The sequence below is a fragment of the Aspergillus ruber genome, assembly GCF_000600275.1.
Source record: "Aspergillus ruber CBS 135680 unplaced genomic scaffold scaffold00030, whole genome shotgun sequence".
In the NCBI taxonomy this organism is placed as follows: Eukaryota; Fungi; Ascomycota; class Eurotiomycetes; order Eurotiales; family Aspergillaceae; genus Aspergillus; species Aspergillus ruber.
In genome coordinates, this window is record NW_024467326.1 from 304506 (window position 1) to 321912 (window position 17407).

Here is a 17407-nt window from a genome sequence, read left to right on the forward strand (position 1 = left end):
CGCTTCTGGTTGTTGGCAGCCTCAGCTATAGTCGCAGCGTCGGCGCCCATGCCAGTAATGTCGGACAGAGCACCGGTCCAAGTTGAGACTCTTTCACCAGTCGAACCGCCAGAGCTAGAGCTAGAGTGGTGGTGGCCGCCGCGGGGGTCACGGGTCAACAAGCTGGAAGAGAGTCCAGCAACTGGCGCACCAATGACAGAGTTGGCAGAGAGGATGGTGGCAAGAGCCACAGTAGCGAGCTTGGAAGTGTCAATATACATTTTGAATGAAGATTGGTTGAAAGTTGACGGTGCTGTAAAGCAAAGAGTTGTAGAAAGCAGAAAGGCCTTGAGATTGGAAGCTTTGTAGTGAAGATTGTTGTGATTGTTGTTGATGGATAATTCGATTCTGGGATGGATTTGAGCACTCTTTTATAGAGTATTTTCTCTCATATATTGTTGTGAAGTTGTATACAAAGATGGCCCCAGGCCCAGGCTGATCAGGCGCACGCCTTCATCGCGATGCTGTATGGCAAAGGTTGTTGACCTTTGGGGTTCAAAGATCGCAACAGTACCTACGCATTCTCTGAAAATACACGCAGGAAGCGCACCAGGACCAACCAGGATCTCACGTATGGGGCGAGCTTATTTTACTCTAATGAAGAATCAATGAATATGGGCATGTTGTTGGAGTATCGCAGCCCAGTGGGAACAGACCCGGGGCCATTTGGATCCTACAGGAATCCAGGATGCATTCACAGTTGCAAAAGCCACATTGCCAAGAGTTGCATTGATTGAAATCCGACATGCGATCTGAATAGTCTCTTGAACAGCCATTTGGGGGTGGCAGGACCCTACTGGGGCTATGCTGCAGGAATCACAGTTGAAACCCCCCCGGCCCATTTTGACTCGGATAAGGCAGTTTTCCTTATGTTTCAAGTTCTCTAGGGTGCATTCTCAACGTAAGTTGGGGGTTTGCTTTTTTTGGGGGAGTCTGCATCGTTTAGCCCCCATTGTGGACAGTATGGAGTGTAGAGTGTGAAGTTGTCGCGATGAAGTCGACATGGTCATGGCGGAGGCTGAGTCTACCGCTTTATTCTGCCGTGTTTATTCTGCCATCGTCTTACCGCTCTCTGCCCCAATACAGTAATCGAGGAGTGCAATCTGCTCCAGCATCGTAACGTTATCCAATACTCATTCTTTTTTCTAAGACTGAATCTCAATTCTCAAACTCATGTCTGTATCCAACATATTCGAATTTTATGCGTGCCTATTCTCAGTGACATCTTGAGTCAGGAACTGGGTGGCATCGGATCCTGCAGGCTGCTGAGCCACGCCGCAAACTATGATTATTGTGAGCAGTGGTTAATTTTATGAATAGCTAAATGGATTTATGCAGCTAATACTAGATGCAGCACCAATTTAGCGCGGTTTCAATTATATTGCTCACGAATTTGGGGCCACCAAGTGCGATTCACTTGCTATACTATATCGGGACTGGCCTGGCAATATTGTGAAATGCCTGAGAGGGTTCTACCCGCCCAGAATGACGATTTCGATCCTAATTTAGGAACGCGAATATACTTGGTCAGCCTTACCCTTGTGCTTGGACTTTATGGCGTGGTGATAGGCGAAATCCGCCCGTCAAGTCTGCCCGTATGCGTCCCGAAGCTTTCTATCTCAGTTGATGAACAGGTGCCTACTTGAACTATACGCGCAAAAATCAGTAATGCGGCAGGTTACAGATACGTTGGGGAGTAGTCATCGACAGAGGTGAGTAACCTAGATCGTACTCTGTATGCGCAGTAAGTGTGCGAATACCAGTGCTGTTGTTCGTCCTAGTTAAACTACATCTTCAGCTCTCCGTGGTGTAGTGCTGTACTATGTATACTTGACAGGCAATGGACGCGTTGACAGTGCTATCGTATGCGATGAACGCTGTGTCGATGGCTTCTCATAGGACGTCTTCAGAGAAAATAGCTGAGGTGGTGCTATTCATTTTAACATTATGCATCAGGATAATGAGTTTGTACAGCAACGATTACAGTGTTCCTCGGAGTTTACGGCGCATAACTCTAGTAGGATATGAAAGATTCTTCTTCAGCGTCTTAGTTCCTAGGATAGATAAGTAATATGTTGATTTCGAGGTGTAGTTATGCTGTTGCATGGATGAAAATGCTTCCATTGAAAATCATAGCAAGTTAGCTACGAAATCTTCAACCATCAAAATCCTCGAACTAAGTCTCAACCCACATCAGGCGCTTGAGATATCTTCTTTTTACGAGAGATAAAAGACAATAACTGCTCGAGGATGCCAGCAACGAAACTGAGTCGGACCGCCAAGTCAAAACCGCATTGGCCGAGCTCCTCAACGACACGTGGGTGAAATCAAGTACGGGGAGGCGACTGACGGCTCGAGTAGTCGACGTACGAGGGCTGATTCCATAAGGATATAACCGTGACGTCATGGTCATATTCCTTATATACTTGAATACAACTTTCCGACCGACAGAGAACTGTTATTAGAAGCAAGATACGAAAATAATGTCAATCACGATAAATCCGGCTATCACGAAACCCCCCACGAGGGACAACGCCAGCCCTCCGGCGCATCTCCCCGTCGCCAAAGAAGAAAAGCAGCATCCCTCCAAGGCTGGTGGCGAGAATGCTTCCGTCTATTTTGTTGGGACTGCAACAACAATCTTGTTAGTTTGTATACTTTAAATTCATTGACCAGGTACTAATTACATAGAGAATGGGAGGGGATTCGAGTTCTGACCGATGTGAGTCTTACCCAAAGTCAGTTTCTAGGATACTGATGTCGACGCAGCCTAACTTTCTTCACGCCGGTGATCACGTCCATCTCGGCCCAGGCGTCTCCAGCACTCGTCGAACTAACCCGTCTGTGGATTTGCGTGATCTGCCCCGGATTGATCTCGTTCTTCTTTCGCATTATCACGCGTGAGCTCTCACACTCCTGTTCATCGACGTATCCGACTGACATTGATAAAGCGACCATTTCGATCAAGAGGTCGAAGCGAGTCTCCGACGTGATCTACCTATTGTCAGTACTAGCCAAGCCAAAAGGGCATTGTCATCCAAGGGCGACGATTCATTTACGAATGTCCACGACTTGGAGCCGTTTCACCAACTCATGGTCAATATCAAAGAGGATACATTGCAAAAGCAGCCCCGAATTCGAGTCACCGGCATGCCTGGAAAGCATGTTGCTGGCCCAATAGAGAAAATAAATGAATACGTTTCTGCTGTATGTCCCCCACCCGACTCAGAAGGGATGTTTTATGATAATAATACAGGCTAGATCCCTCCAACAAACGGTTGGATGGTCGAACTGGGCTATGAAATGAACAACACGTTCAACACCGGCTACCGCATCTACATTTCCGGCGACACATTGATGGTCAACGACCTCAAGGAAATCCCTAAACGTTATCCCGACCACCCTGTCGATTTGATGCTCATTCACCTCGGCGGGACGACAGTGCCATCGCCAAAGATGTCTCCTTTGGCAGTGATGGTGACGATGGACGCCAAGCAGGGGGTTGAATTGTTGCGACTGATAAAGCCGGACGTGACGATTCCAATTCATTACGATGACTATGAGGTATTCGCGAGTCCGTTGGAGGACTTTCAGAAGCTCGTTCAGCAGGAAGGACTGGATGGTGGTGTGGTGTATTTGGATCGAGGGGAGAAGTATCAGTTCTGTGTTAGGTCGTAGCATAAAGGGCGTCGCTTGAATTTAGTCCTTCGGATAATGTAACGACAGCAGCATATGACACGTTATCGTTCAGGAATGCCAAATTGCGTACTACTATTTATGCATTAACATCTCCGAACGGTATAATTCAAATGTCTCCAATGAACATTGGCGTTATACTCGACCGTCAATATTAAAAGTTCAAAAGCTATCATGCCGTTTTTCTGTACTGTTATCCCAAATCTCGATTCTATCCAATTAAGTTCTCCCATTTCCCGCGGTAGTAGTCAAGAAATCCATACAAAGCCCTAAAGATCTCCCACCCAGAATCGAATCTGCGGCAACTGGAATGTGTGACATTTCACGCCGTCTCCGCTCAAGGAAAAGAGTGTCCATGCCTGGATTAGTGTAGACTCACGTGTGCTATATAGTGCATTGATTAGCAACATAAAGAAAAATAATCGCGTCTACTCACTGCTGATCGCTGTTGAAATCCGAGTCACGTGTATAAACAGAACTCGGAATGGGAAAATCCCGCTCTCCTTTCATCGTCTGCAAACGACTTGGATGCACACCTCAGCCACGAAGAGAAGCCATGGTTTATTTTTTATAGCTATTGATGCATATCAAATATCTACTTTGTAATTGTTTTTGACTGCGCCCTATCAATGATGGATTCGCCTCGACGGGTCCGAAATCGGGTCGCTTGTCGAAGGTGCCAGCGTAGAAAGATTCGTGTACGCTACTCCAAGTTACGCGTCTTCATTGATACAATATAACTAATTCTTGTCCTTGGATGGCAGTGTGATGGCGATTTGCCTTCTTGCGGATCCTGCCGAAAGGTGGGAGTTGATTGCGTGAATGATGGGAAGCAGGAGGTTCATCGTCTGTCAGTGTTCCAGAAGTGTGTAGCTTCTGCTCTTATTAATTATTCATTAGTTACCTGGCAAATTTGGAAAACAGGTTGAGATGGGCAGAGTCTTTGCTCAGAGAAAATTGCCCTGATGTCGATCTGACTTCGGGTCCCAGAGTGTCGGCTGAACAGCCACAGACAGCTGTTCCAAGCAGTCACGGTGTAATTGATTCTGGATTTGCACAAAGCCCGCCTCCAGGTCAACAATCGCGAACCGAGCCTGTCACTATTCCTCACGGACAATATCAAGAACCCTCGACCCCGGCAATTCCACGAACAGTCAACGATGAACCGCAACAAGGACATGAAATCGGTCTAGTATCCCTCTCATCTGGCAGCGGCCCATGCTATATTGGACCCTCTAGCGGGTATTTCTTTGCAAAGCGCATATTCTCTAGGGCAGATCGTCGAAGGAATCAACAAGAGCCGGTAGCGAGCGTGCCAGGGTCCTCGAATTTACCAACAGAGCTATTGAATACACCAGCGACATTGCCTCCTCGAAAAGAAAATGCCATTGAGCTTTCTACGAGATATTTCCAAACTATTCACCTGGTGTATCCCTTTCTACACGAACCTTCTCATATGGATGCCGTTGAACGTGTTTATTCGTCGCAAGAAAACAGACCATCAGACCTCTTCCAGGTATTCATGGTCTTAGCTATCGCTGCTTTGGATCTGTCTCGCCAGTACAAAGTTCATCTTCCCGTGGAAGGTTATTACTCTGCAGCGATGGAGTATGTTGAGCATACTTGTGGTGATGGCTCTGTGACCGGCCTACAATGCCTTCTTCTTCTGATGGTATATGCGTTGCACAATCCATCTTGCAGTCTCAATATATGGAATCTGAATTATCAATGCCTCGCAAGTGTGATTGATCTTGGCCTACAACGTGATATTCGCGCATCGCCAGAGTTCTCGATTTCCGTTCTAGAACAGGAGATGAGGACCCGTGTTTTTTGGGTTGCCTATACATTCGACCGCGTCATATGCACGATGATGGGCCGACCAATTGGGGTGCGCGATGAGGCATGCGAATTGCGAGTAAGTATTCGTGGCTGGCACTTGATAATACAAGCTCACGTACGTAGTTTCCATTGGACATTGCAGATCACGACTTGATCGTCCCAAATGACGCTCAGTCGCAGCATACACAATCCTCACCACTTGCCTACTCGATCCATCTCTTCAAGCTTGCCCGAATGAATTCGGAAATTAAGTACATTATGCATAGCATCTCTCGTGATACGCCCGCATATGCATATCCACCGATTAGAGATATTTCTTCGTGGCAACGGGATATGATCCATTCACTGCAAGATTGGCTCTCTCAGATACCACAGCGATCGGGCAGCGATTGTGTCAGAATGGCCCAACTTTGTAAGATCAGATATCATGAGATCATGATCTTATTGTTGAGGCCGAGTCCAGCTATCCCAGTTCCATCAGAAGACCTATTCGATCTATGTTTCCACCATGCTGTCGATCTGCTGCGTGGCTTTGGAGAGCTTTACCGTTCCGGAAGTCTTCTCTACAGCCGGTTGGTCGTACATTCTATCCTCCTAAGTACATTCGTCATGCTTTATTGCATTTGGAAAGTGCCGTCGACAGCAGCTAAATGCCGTGTGGATGAGCTTGCAGCCGACTTTAATACGTCGCAAAACATTTTGAGCAGTATCGGAGAATACTGGACAGAAGCAAACCGAGCACGCGACTGCGTTGACGAGTTTTACAATGTCACCCTTCAAAGACTCATGGGCAATGACCAAGCAACCGTTTCGAGATCTTCGCCGACAACTAACAGAATTCGGCCTCACCTCAGTAAAACTCATGCTGCTTCATCCTCGAGTGAAATCCATTGTGATATTGGTCGAACGAACGCCGATTATGGTCAGGTTAATTCGAATATTCACCTACAGCACGATCACACCGAAAACATGGCCGTTGCTCACGATCATATTAACTTATTCGACGATTTTCTACAAGGCGGTTTTCAAGGTTGGAGTGGCATGCCGGATATCGATGGCCTTATGTGGGAGTTTTTTCATTGATTCGTGGTTAAATGTATTGTTCTACAACACGAATATACTCATAACGTTTTAATCTGCCATGTCGCTCATACTAATTTCTTTCCAAACTGTCAATTTACGTCGAGTTCAAAACGGGAAAAGAACACATGTGCTCGTCTTCCTGATCAACCACGAAATCAAAGCGCATCATATCCTCTTTGTACGGAAACATGTAAGTGCTCGTGATCCTACAAATGAAAGCTACGTTAGTCCCGTCATAAATCATAAGAGCCATATCCGGTGCCATACCTATGATGTTCGTCACTCGCTTGATATTCTGCCAATGCCTCCCTGCCTTCGTGATAGCTGACCAAGGCAATCTCAAAGCCTTTACTCCGTTCAAGAGGATCGGTGACTGACGGCCCCCCGACGATTAAACGTCCATATTTGACGCAGGGGAGGGATTTGAGCTTCTTCAGTTCGGTGACGAAGGTCTGTTTGTGTTCGTGGGTTACGTCGGGTCGGAATTTGAAGAAAACTGATAAATTGAGGGTCAATTAGCATCAACGTTCGCTGAACGAAGGCTGCTCTCACTTACCAATGTGGACAAGAGTCATTGTGATATCTTGGCTTGTCGTGTAAAATGTATTTGAGGAAAAAGAGTCGATGTCTGGTGGCTTTCTTTTCCTATAAAACTACCTCGGTGTTGATTCGACGGGATGTAAGCGCACCAGGTGCGGAAACTCCGCGATCACGGATAACCACCGAGAACTAAGCATGGCTGCGCATCTCTAAGGAATCGCGACTACCGAGGCTCGAAAAATTTCGTTTTTGTTGGCCAATATTTTGACAGCTTGGGGGATAACCGAGAAGCCAGGTGAAATCGCATTGCATTGGAGGTGTCAGTGTTCGTATATGGTGGATATGTAGGCTGTCAACGGTGACTTTCTTTTCGCCGCAAAGCACTCAACGCACAATATGGAAAGATTGGAATATCTTAACGTCATTGCTGAGCTATGGACATCTCTTCCTGAGAAATTTCGACGCCCAGGCACGTCAGAGCATTCGCAAAATCAGAAACGTGGAAGACCCGTCGACTCTTTTCTCGAAGGGCCTGTATACGTGCCAACCATCGCTCTGCTCTTCGTCACCGACATTCCCTACGGACGCATCTTCTCAGTTGACCCCATTACGACCGAGTGGTCGTTGGTCGTTGAATATGATGGTGAGCCGAACGGAATGGTATGGAATCCAATTTCCCGAACCATCGTGATCGCCGACTTTAAGCAAGGCATCCTGTCTCTCGATCCCGAAACTAAACAATTTGAAACACTCGCCTCTCGCTACCATGGCGAGCGATTTAAAGGACCTAATAATTTGGTGGTCAGTGATGACGGTACCATCTTCTTTACCGATCAGGGAATGACCGGCCTCCATGACCCAACCGGTAGAGTCTATCGACTTCACCCCGATGGCAAACTCGACCATATCCTCACGAACGGGCCTTCGCCCAACGGCCTTGTGCTCAGCCGTGACAGGTCGGTGCTCTTTATAGCCATGACTCGTGACAATTCTGTCTGGCATGTGCCTTTCTACGCCGATGGATCTGTGCAGCGAGTTGGGCGATTTTCGAGTTACTTTGGTATTGGCGGGCCAGCTGGAATGGCTTTAGATTTAGAGGGAAATATCTTCGTTGCGCATTCGACTCTCGGAACAATATTCGTGCATCGAGCAAATGGTGAGCTAATGGCGAAGATTCAAAGCCCGCAAGGAACGGGAACAACCAACTTGACATGGGCCGGAGAAGGGTCAAATGTACTGTACATAGTGGAGAGTGAGACGGGATCGTTATTGAGACTTGACTGGCATTGTGCTGGATGCTTGTAGATAAACATGCATACGGTTCACATGTAGTGAGTGCTTACATTCGCTTCTGAACATATCAGGTGTCCCTGTAAACGAACTATTCCATACGCGCTGGTAATATCCCGTATACTATTTGCCATGACTATAGCTGTTCACATCCTTGGTATCAAAGAGAAATTTCGAAAGACACATCAATCTGTTAATTGAACTTTTATCTCACCGATGAGTTAAGCAACTTCCCTCTGTTCGACCCGACCAATCTCAGCATCTTTCTCGCCAGATAATTCGACCTCTGTTCGAGCATCACCATTTGGAAGACACCGAGCTATCGGAACGATATCCCAGATTGTTGCAGCTTCTCTGAAGACGAGATCAATCAGTTCGAGGTTGCGATTCATCGTCTCCGGGAAAAAAAGGAATAACAATCACGGGGACACTGGCAGACAGAACAGCGAAGACAATATAATATTTCCAGCCAATACTAGACAACGCTACCGGCGTAATCATGGTGATTATGAAGTTCCACAGCCAGTGGTTCGCCGTCGATATGGACGACATGGCAACTCGAAGGTGTACAGGTGCAATCTCCGCTGTGTCAAGGAAATTGCCACCCAAGAAACCGATAAGATAACATAAGTTAAACATAAAAGATGAACACCGCAGCAACTATCGAGGCAGCTTGGTTTGAAGCAGGAAAGCTTGTCGCAACGGCCATCACTGTCATGCAAAGTGACATTCCCGTTCCGCTGGCAATAAAGACCACACGTCGTCCCAGATAATCGATGGCAGCGAAGGCGATAAATGAACACAGAAACTTCCATGTTAGAGAGATAGCCGCGAGGAACTGGGGAAGGTCTCCCTCGAGGTGCAAGTTATCCTCGAAGATCGTTGTGGTGTAAATGGAGATTAGGTTTCCGCCAACTAGCTGCTGGAGGGTTTGCAGCACGATACAAAGGACTAACCGATATCCAAGCCGCGATTGCTTACCACTCGCGAAAATATCCCGGAGTGAGGCGCCCTTGATGACCTCGAGAGAGCGTTGAATCCGAGAAATCTCAGATCGGACATGCTCATTGTTTCTGGGGAGTCCGTTGAGCTTGGCAAGGGTGTCTATTGCACTTTCGATTTGATTCCTCTGAACCAACCAGTGTGGGGACTCTGGGAGGGCGAATACCGAGAAACAGATAACCAGTGAGAACAAGATGGGGATGGCCAAAGGTAAGCGCCATTGGACCGGTTGAAATGAGACCTTGCCGAAGCTATAGTTGATCCAACTGGAACTGGCAAAACCGACGCAAATGAAGATACCAGCCGCAATGACCTGGCGTCCTCGCTTACTAGCCGATGAGTTTTCTGATTGCCACACGGACACCGTGACGCTCAACTGGCCTATCCCGAGTCCCAGAATAACCCGTCCAACGATAAAATGTGCCAGAGAGAACGCTGAGCACTGAAGGATTTGACCAACCAGTGCGAGCAAACCTGCAATGAAGATGCTCTTTCGGCGGCCTAGAGAGTCTCCAATTACCGAGCAGGACAGAGCACCCACAAGGGCCCCTAGTTGCAAGCAAGCATTGACCAACCCTTTTATGGTTGAGTTTCGTACCTTCTCAGCCCCTGTGGTGTTGATAGTGTCGACCTGGGGAAAGTAACGGACGACATCAGGGAGGTCTAGTAGGGCCGAGAGCCCGGCCTGGTTATAACCGTATAGAATAAAGGCAGGTCCGACGACAAAGAAGATTTGCGAAAGATAAATGATCTGGGGCTTGGGATGCATCGTGAGAATGACTTGAGTCTTTGAGAATGTTTGCTGGGAGGAAGAAAAGAAAATAGGCGTCATTAAATTATTACATACCTTACAGGCAACTAAATACTGGCGCAAGAATCACCTGGCAAGACTTTCCCGCTGATCCAACCCCCTCCCATGTTTTGTGCTCGGTTGTTCATCGGATACCACGGGGACGTTCCATTCAACTGATATTGTGATACTGTACCGTATTGCGCAATTCTGTTCAAGCACACCTCATTGTCATTGCGACTATAGTAGTAGTTACATACAGAAAAACAAAATTCAAACACGGCCTGTCGAGGATGTTATAGCTCCATCTACCACGATCTTCTGCCCAGTGATATACATAGCTTCATCAGATGCTAGAAACAGTGCGGCATTGGCTACATCCCACGCATCTCCCATCCGGCCCATTGGCACCTGTTCATCGCGTTTCTTCATGTACGTCTCCTCGTCCCCTCCTGGGGCATACCGCTTGGCAAGGTCTTGGGTATAAGGCGTGTAGATCAATCCGGGGACTACCGTATTCAGTCGAACTCTTTTATCCGCGTAAATGACAGCCGTGGCTTTGGTAAACTGCATAATGGCGGCTTTGGTTGCAGAATACGCGACTTGGGCCTTCCCGATGTAGCGCAGACCGGCGATGCTGGCAACGTTGACAATTGCACCCCCGGACTCTTGTCGTTCCATGATCGGGAGAACGTGATGGCACGTGAGGTATACGCTGTTGAGGTTGATGTCGATTTGAGAGTGCCATACGTCCTCTGCCATCGTGGCTGGGCAGCCCGGCTCCGAGCGGCCAACGTTGTTCACGAGAATATCTATACGGCCATGTTTTCGAACACATTTGTGGACGAGGGCTTTCACGGATGCCGAGTCGGTGGCATCTGTCGAGACGACATCGCAAATTCCACCCTCCTTTTCGATGCGACGCTTCGTTCTTTCCGCGGATTCGAGAGAGCGATTTCCCCCGTAAATGAACGCTCCTTGACGAGCGAAAAGCGTGGCAATGGCTGCTCCAATGCCCCAGCCTTCGTCGCTGGTTTGGCCAAGACCGGTGATGAGGACAATTTTACCTTGTAGATTGAGCATTGTGTTTGTCTTCCTTGCGATTGCTTGGTGTTTTTCTGTGAGCCTCGGCCGTCGTTTTAAGTCGTGCTGCGCTCGGGGCTCGTCCGGCACCAAGACGGATGCGCCCCGTGTATCCGTTATCCGGATACACTTCAAAATCATAGGTTTTTTTTTTTCTTCTAGAGAAATTTGATTACCAGAAGATACTTACGTTTGATACTTCGCTTGAACGACACAATGGCTACCAGCGAGCTCAGCCAGGATTTCGATCTCCAGAAACCCATTGCCTCAACCTCCGGGCTGCGACAAGGACTGACCTCCTACGGAGACACGCACTTTTCGTTGTTTTTGCGCAAGGTCTTCATCAAGGCACTTGGCTATTCGGAAGATGCTCTCTCTCGTCCAATTATTGGCATTATAAATACGGCGTCCGGCTTCAACCCCTGCCATGGAAACGCCGCTCAATTGCTGGATGCTGCCAAACGAGGCGTTCATCTGAAGGGCGGTATAGCAATCGACTTCCCGACCATTAGCTTGCACGAGGGATTCTCGCACCCTACGAGCATGTTTCTGCGAAATCTCATGAGTATGGATACGGAAGAGATGATTCGCGCACAGCCTGTAGATGCTTGTATTATGATTGGGGGTATGCCTGCGTACATTTATACAATAGACAAGCGTGACTGACCCCAAATAGGTTGTGACAAGACAGTTCCTGCGCAAATTATGGGAGGAATATCTGCAAATAAGCCCGTGCTTCCTCTTCTCACGGGTCCCATGATGCCAGGCAATCACCGAGGAAAACGAATCGGGGCATGTACCGACTGCAGGAACAACTGGGCATCTTATCGAGCAGGAACCATTGACATGGAGGAGATCGTGGCCATCAATGAGGAGCTCGCCCCTACGGTCCGTATTGTCCTTCCCCAAATAATACATCACGTGCTAACGAGACATAGATTGGAACCTGCGGAGTGATGGGAACTGCCAGTACAATGGCTTGTATTACGGCTGCCCTTGGACTTATTCCTGTACAGGGCGCGTCTGCACCCGCTGTGTCTGCGTCTAGAATTAGGATTGCTGAGCAGACGGGTGCAAATGCTGTTGCAGCCGCTCAGAACCAGAGAACACCGCAGGCTATCTTGTCTGCTGAATCGTTTTACAATGCGGCAACTGTTCTCCAAGCCATAGGCGGCTCTACGAACGCTATGGTGCATTTGATGGCCATTATTAACCGTCATCCAGGCGTCAAAGGCTCGATCAACCTTAATACGTTGGACGACATCGGCCGTCAAACTCCGCTTCTCGTCGACCTGAAACCTAGCGGCGACAACTACATGAACGATTTCCACAATGCAGGCGGCATGCTGTGTCTTTTACATCGTCTACGGCCACTTCTTCACCTCTCCGCGAAAACCATCACCGGAAAGTCTCTCGGCGAGTTCTTGGACCGCCATGCCTTCCGTGACTTCGAGTACTCATTGAGCATTATCCGACCCTTGTCTGATCCCTTGCATTTGTCCTCCTCCCTCATTGTTGTCGAGGGAAATATCGCCCCTAATGGCGCCGTGATCAAAGCTTCTGCCTCGAAAGACAAGCGACTCCTTCGCCACACAGGTTTTGCGGTGGTTTTCGAGAACTCACAAGACATGGCTTTGCGTCTCGATGATCCTGAACTCGTTGTCACGGCAGATTCAGTCCTCGTGCTCAAGGGCATCGGGCCTATCGGCAACCCTGGAATGCCGGAGGCGGGCATGATACCTATCCCACGCAAACTCGCTGCGAGTGGAGTCACGGATATGTTACGCATCTCGGATGGGCGTATGTCTGGTACGGCAGGAGGAACGATTGTTTTGCACATTTCGCCTGAATCTGCGGTCCCGGAGTCACCATTTGGGGTTATTCGATCCGGCGACCTGATTGTGTTCGATGCCGAGAAAAGGATTCTACAGGTGAATACCAGTGATGAAGAGCTCCAGGCCAGGATTGAACAACGTCGACGGGAGATTTTAAGCACAAGTCGTTCATGGAAAGAACGACAGACTAGAAGAGGATATTGGGGCTTGTACGAACGGGCTGTCAACCAAGCCCACGAGGGAGCAGATTTTGACTTTCTAACAGCGACAGGCCTAGCTTGAGTGGTTTATATTGTTCCTAGCATCGAAATATACTTTTTTTTTCTTTCTCTCTTTCTTTTCCCCCCTCCTGGCACATTCACCACATTGTACTTATTCCAAAAATGGCCACCGGGAATGATTAATAGCACTTTGTAAATATGAGCTTCCTATACACGTAGCGTAAGCAAAATAAGGCGTTTACGTTTTCGGTATTATGATAGACTCCGTTGTTGGCGTCGCACTAATTTCATGCAGTTTTTACCCACGCCAAGAGCCGCGGGATTCTCCCGTCCACACGGGTAGCAACCGAACATGCCCCTCAATCATATAAGATACCCCCCCCCCATGGGTACTTGATCGAGTTGTATAATCTCAACAACAAAACATTAACGCTTTAGTATATAAAAATGACAGATCCATCTTCCCCAATTCACCACATTAGGTCTTCTGATCTCAAAACATTTGTGCACGACGTGCTGGTCGGCAACGGCGTTCCCAGCAACAATGCCACAATCGTCGCTGACTGCCTCGTGCAAGCCGATCTTCGCGGTGTCGACACCCACGGCTCAAATCGAATCCCATCGTACATGGAGCGAGTTCGACAAAAAGTCCTCGATGTCTCTGCATCGCCACAACTCCAGCAAATTACTCCCGTCGTAGCCCTGGTCGACGGGCAAAACGGATTCGGTTTCACCGCAGCGCACATGGGCATGCAGCGCGCTGTCGAGATGGCGGTCGAGTTCGGTATCGGCATGGTCTCAGTCAGGCACTCGAATCACTTTGGCATGTCGGCATGGGTGGTGCAGCAGGCGATTGATGCGGGGATGCTTTCGCTGGTGTTTACGAATTCGTCACCGGCGTTGCCGGTCTGGGGCGGCCAGACGAAGCTCATGGGTGTTTCGCCCATTGCTTGCGGTGCACCGGCGGGCAAGGAACGTCCGTTCATTCTCGATATGGCACCGTCGATCGCTGCTCGTGGGAAGATCTACAAGGCTCTGCGCCGGGGGGAGAAAATCCCCGAGGACTGGGCGTTGGATGCAGAGGGAAAGCGCACCGATGACCCATCCAAGGCGCTGCAGGGAGTCATGCTTCCAATGGGAGGGCCAAAAGGTTCCGGACTTTCAATCATGATGGATGTGTTCTCCGGTGTGCTCTCTGGCTCTGCGTTCGCGGGACATGTTACCAATCCGTACGATCCTTCGAAGCCTGCAGATGTCGGACATTTCCTCGTCGCAATCAAGCCGGACCTGTTTATGAGCGTGGACGAGTTCAAGGAGCGGATGGATTACCTGTACCAGCGAGTTGTTGGATGCGAGAAGATGGAGGGGGTGGATCGCATATTTTATCCCGGGGAGATTGAGCAGATCATACAGGACACACGCATGGCAGAAGGGATTCCTTTCACAGAAACCGAGATTGCGAGCTTGAACAAGGAAGCTGAAGCAGTGGGCGTTGGAAAGTTGCAACACGATTAATTTACTTGTTTGGCAGTCCTGTAGTTTTAATCGTTATATTTGTATCCTAAAATATAGCATGCCTTTGGCGATTATCGCGTTCTGTTCTATTCAGCCTGTACTTATTAGCCGTAGCGGACCCCGGATTCTGAATTGTTATAGGAAGTTGGTCATGAGCTCCAACGATGTACAGTCTTCCACACTTGCCCGGCATAATGTAATCGCCATTCATATCCTCGCGATCCAATTACCGCTGATTGGAAGATTGCTCATGTCAGTATCGATATTGGCTTGTTTTGATCTCGCTGGCGGTACCGTGCTACGTTATTGAGCCGGGTTTATACCGGGCAGATAATGATGATAGTAAACATTCAGCGTAGTTCATTTATTATAAGAGAATCTTTGCCATTATATTTTGCTTTTATTTTCCGATCCAAATGACAGTGCCTGAAGTTTGCGCCACGAATTCTGGCCTCGAGCTGCCGCTGTTTCTGGTCTATACTTCTCATCGCGCATCCGCCGGTCAAAAGATTCCAGCGACACCCAGCCCGTATAGTTCTTGTTGATAAGCCACGCCTGCACTATTTCGCCCAATGGCAAGTATCCACCCAGTTCGGTCTCCAGTGGAAATGGTCGAGCATGTTTGGACCAGGTGAATTCTGGCGCCTCGCCTTCGACATACCAGGGATGCGCCTGTGAGAATGGCGGGTCGAATTGCTCACCGTCTGATAGTTGCACGTAAAAAAGCTTGTCCATGGGGATTTGCGTGACTGACCGATATAGGGACTCGGTCAGATCACGGGCGCCGTTGGGATACTGTCCTGACGGCTCAAATGGGCTTGCCCACAGCTTTGTGGCAACATGGAAGCTGTCGAGACAGATTCCAAAGTTGTCCCGTTTGACGAGTTCTGTTAGTCGGAGCGAGGACTCCCATGTTGGATAGTGGATTCCCCATGACATCGGCTCGTATGCGATCGAGATAACTGGTGCTGCGGCGCTGGCGAGGTCGGCCAACTGTTGCAACTCCGAAACGATCAAGGTCTCATCGCCGATACAATCGTGATTGTATTGCGATGGTACTTGAATGTAGGCTGCACGAAGTATACGCGCGATGTTGATCCAGTGGCTTGCGACGGTTAATCGATCCTGGAGTGGCGATTTACTGCCTTCGTAATTTTCGAAAGGAACCAACGCGAGAATTGCAAGCTGATGATTCTCGCACGCCTGACGGATTCTCTCGGCACCGGCGGCCACGGACAGGTTGTTGCGGTCGCTGTATATTTTCAAGTCTCCGTAAACGATTTCGATACCCTCGAAGCCATGCTGGGCAGCCGCTTGAATCTTCTGGTCCAGGATGTGGGAGGGATGCAATCCCAGCGACGAAGTGCTAATGGCCAATTTGTTTGAGAGGCGTGCCATCATGTATTTGAGAAAGCAGTTTACCTTAGGAATACAGTACCGCTGGGCTGTACTTATACCGTGAAGTCACTCGGAAAATGGATTCCAGGCGAGATGTGTTCCATTTCTCCCTAAATGACTGGAACAACTCAACGATGTGCTTCTGTATCAGCATCAGGAGAAGTAGCTCAGCGTTATCCTCTCTTCGTTATGTTCAGCATGGTATAGGTTGTCTTCCCGGGGCACGAAAAAAAAAAAAAAAAAGAAAAGAAAAAAGCAATTTAAAGACGGCAACAACAACAGCAGCAGCAGCAGCAGCAACAGAAAGTGAGCCGAAAGCGATGCCAAATAGCAAAATTGACTGCAACATCGACAAGCGATGGTTAGCTGAAGAGTTTAAGCCCAAAAGGTATTCGGCGGGTTCGAACATAAGGACCACGGGGTTCAGCCGCTTGGCTACGAAGACAATATTCTAAGGCTAAGCAAATAAGTGGTAAATAGGTGTACAAACCTGAGACAAATCATGCTAGAATACTATAATAGAGCCTTTCTGAATGTTTTTCCTATATAGATTACGAAATGTCCCTGGTACGGAGCTTGATGAGTCCCTGGCTTCATCAGTTCTTCCCACGGTTTTGCAAAAAAAAAGAAAGAAAGAAATCAATGCCAGTGTGGTAGCGATATATATATAAGGTGGAATCGGGTTTACCCTTCTGTTCGATTGCAACATCAAATCCTTCTCACAACATCTCAGTCGGAGGCATCGGTGTTTCCAAAGCGTTGTGATGACCTAGCTACGGGTTTCAGGTTCCGAGAACCCAGTTGATATCATGTACCGAGGTTGTTACACACAAAGCCAATTTAAGGTTCACTCGGAGCTCTCCAACAAGTCGCAACATCTAGCAGAACCAAGTTATAAGGCGCTGCTCGAGTTCAGTCTCTTTACCGTGACTTCGTGTAATCTCACCGCAGCTTCAGAGCGAAGACTTGCTCGTGAGCTGCGTGGATGATACTAAAACATACTGAAAACTCGGCATTGCGTCTCAATTCCTGACTGATTCTTCATAGCAGCGTACATCTCTTCGGTTATCGTAGAT

General features: G+C 48.4%; 10 protein-coding genes across 10 annotated transcripts; 6 read left to right on the plus strand and 4 right to left on the minus strand.

Moving 5' to 3' along the window:
* On the plus strand, positions 1–596 carry EURHEDRAFT_225581 (uncharacterized protein). The gene has a single exon (XM_040778027.1). It carries the CDS (start codon positions 49–51, stop codon positions 346–348), a length of 300 nt encoding a protein of 99 aa, XP_040635695.1. The 5' UTR covers positions 1–48; the 3' UTR covers positions 349–596.
* A 1828-nt stretch (positions 597–2424) lies between these two features.
* Positions 2425–3863, plus strand: EURHEDRAFT_486108 (MBL fold metallo-hydrolase). The gene is made up of 5 exons (XM_040785560.1): positions 2425–2683; positions 2731–2761; positions 2809–2939; positions 2991–3246; positions 3301–3863. The coding sequence occupies exons 1-5, from the start codon at positions 2523–2525 to the stop codon at positions 3715–3717; spliced, it is 996 nt and encodes a 331-aa protein (XP_040635696.1). The 5' UTR covers positions 2425–2522; the 3' UTR covers positions 3718–3863.
* A 504-nt stretch (positions 3864–4367) lies between these two features.
* EURHEDRAFT_518072 (putative Zn(II)2Cys6 transcription factor) lies at positions 4368–6657 on the plus strand (the record flags this gene model as incomplete). The annotated part of the gene is made up of 4 exons (XM_040786629.1): positions 4368–4433; positions 4500–4585; positions 4636–5650; positions 5698–6657. 4 exons carry the CDS (start codon positions 4368–4370, stop codon positions 6655–6657), a joined length of 2127 nt encoding a protein of 708 aa, XP_040635697.1.
* Positions 6658–6751: 94 nt separating this feature from the next.
* Positions 6752–7232, minus strand: EURHEDRAFT_380659 (Dabb family protein; the record flags this gene model as incomplete). Its single annotated transcript, XM_040779323.1, has 3 exons — positions 6752–6863; positions 6925–7153; positions 7214–7232. The coding sequence occupies 3 exons, from the start codon at positions 7230–7232 to the stop codon at positions 6752–6754; spliced, it is 360 nt and encodes a 119-aa protein (XP_040635698.1).
* Positions 7233–7593: 361 nt separating this feature from the next.
* EURHEDRAFT_463726 (SMP-30/gluconolactonase/LRE family protein) lies at positions 7594–8502 on the plus strand (the record flags this gene model as incomplete). Its single annotated transcript, XM_040784901.1, has 1 exon — positions 7594–8502. One exon carries the CDS (start codon positions 7594–7596, stop codon positions 8500–8502), a length of 909 nt encoding a protein of 302 aa, XP_040635699.1.
* Positions 8503–8708: 206 nt separating this feature from the next.
* On the minus strand, positions 8709–10258 carry EURHEDRAFT_545808 (sugar transporter; the record flags this gene model as incomplete). The annotated part of the gene is made up of 3 exons (XM_040787455.1): positions 8709–8882; positions 8905–9066; positions 9140–10258. The coding sequence occupies 3 exons, from the start codon at positions 10256–10258 to the stop codon at positions 8709–8711; spliced, it is 1455 nt and encodes a 484-aa protein (XP_040635700.1).
* Positions 10259–10499: 241 nt separating this feature from the next.
* Positions 10500–11378, minus strand: EURHEDRAFT_416008 (SDR family NAD(P)-dependent oxidoreductase). The gene has a single exon (XM_040782842.1). It carries the CDS (start codon positions 11360–11362, stop codon positions 10553–10555), a length of 810 nt encoding a protein of 269 aa, XP_040635701.1. The 5' UTR covers positions 11363–11378; the 3' UTR covers positions 10500–10552.
* A 200-nt stretch (positions 11379–11578) lies between these two features.
* Positions 11579–13479, plus strand: EURHEDRAFT_380663 (dihydroxy-acid dehydratase; the record flags this gene model as incomplete). The annotated part of the gene is made up of 3 exons (XM_040779324.1): positions 11579–11987; positions 12039–12250; positions 12301–13479. 3 exons carry the CDS (start codon positions 11579–11581, stop codon positions 13477–13479), a joined length of 1800 nt encoding a protein of 599 aa, XP_040635702.1.
* Positions 13480–13815: 336 nt separating this feature from the next.
* On the plus strand, positions 13816–15094 carry EURHEDRAFT_416009 (Ldh family oxidoreductase). Its single transcript, XM_040782843.1, has one exon. The coding sequence runs from the start codon at positions 13866–13868 to the stop codon at positions 14931–14933; it is 1068 nt and encodes a 355-aa protein (XP_040635703.1). The 5' UTR covers positions 13816–13865; the 3' UTR covers positions 14934–15094.
* Positions 15095–15272: 178 nt separating this feature from the next.
* EURHEDRAFT_225715 (sugar phosphate isomerase/epimerase family protein) lies at positions 15273–16552 on the minus strand. The gene has a single exon (XM_040778028.1). The coding sequence runs from the start codon at positions 16332–16334 to the stop codon at positions 15321–15323; it is 1014 nt and encodes a 337-aa protein (XP_040635704.1). The 5' UTR covers positions 16335–16552; the 3' UTR covers positions 15273–15320.
* Positions 16553–17407: the final 855 nt, after the last annotated feature.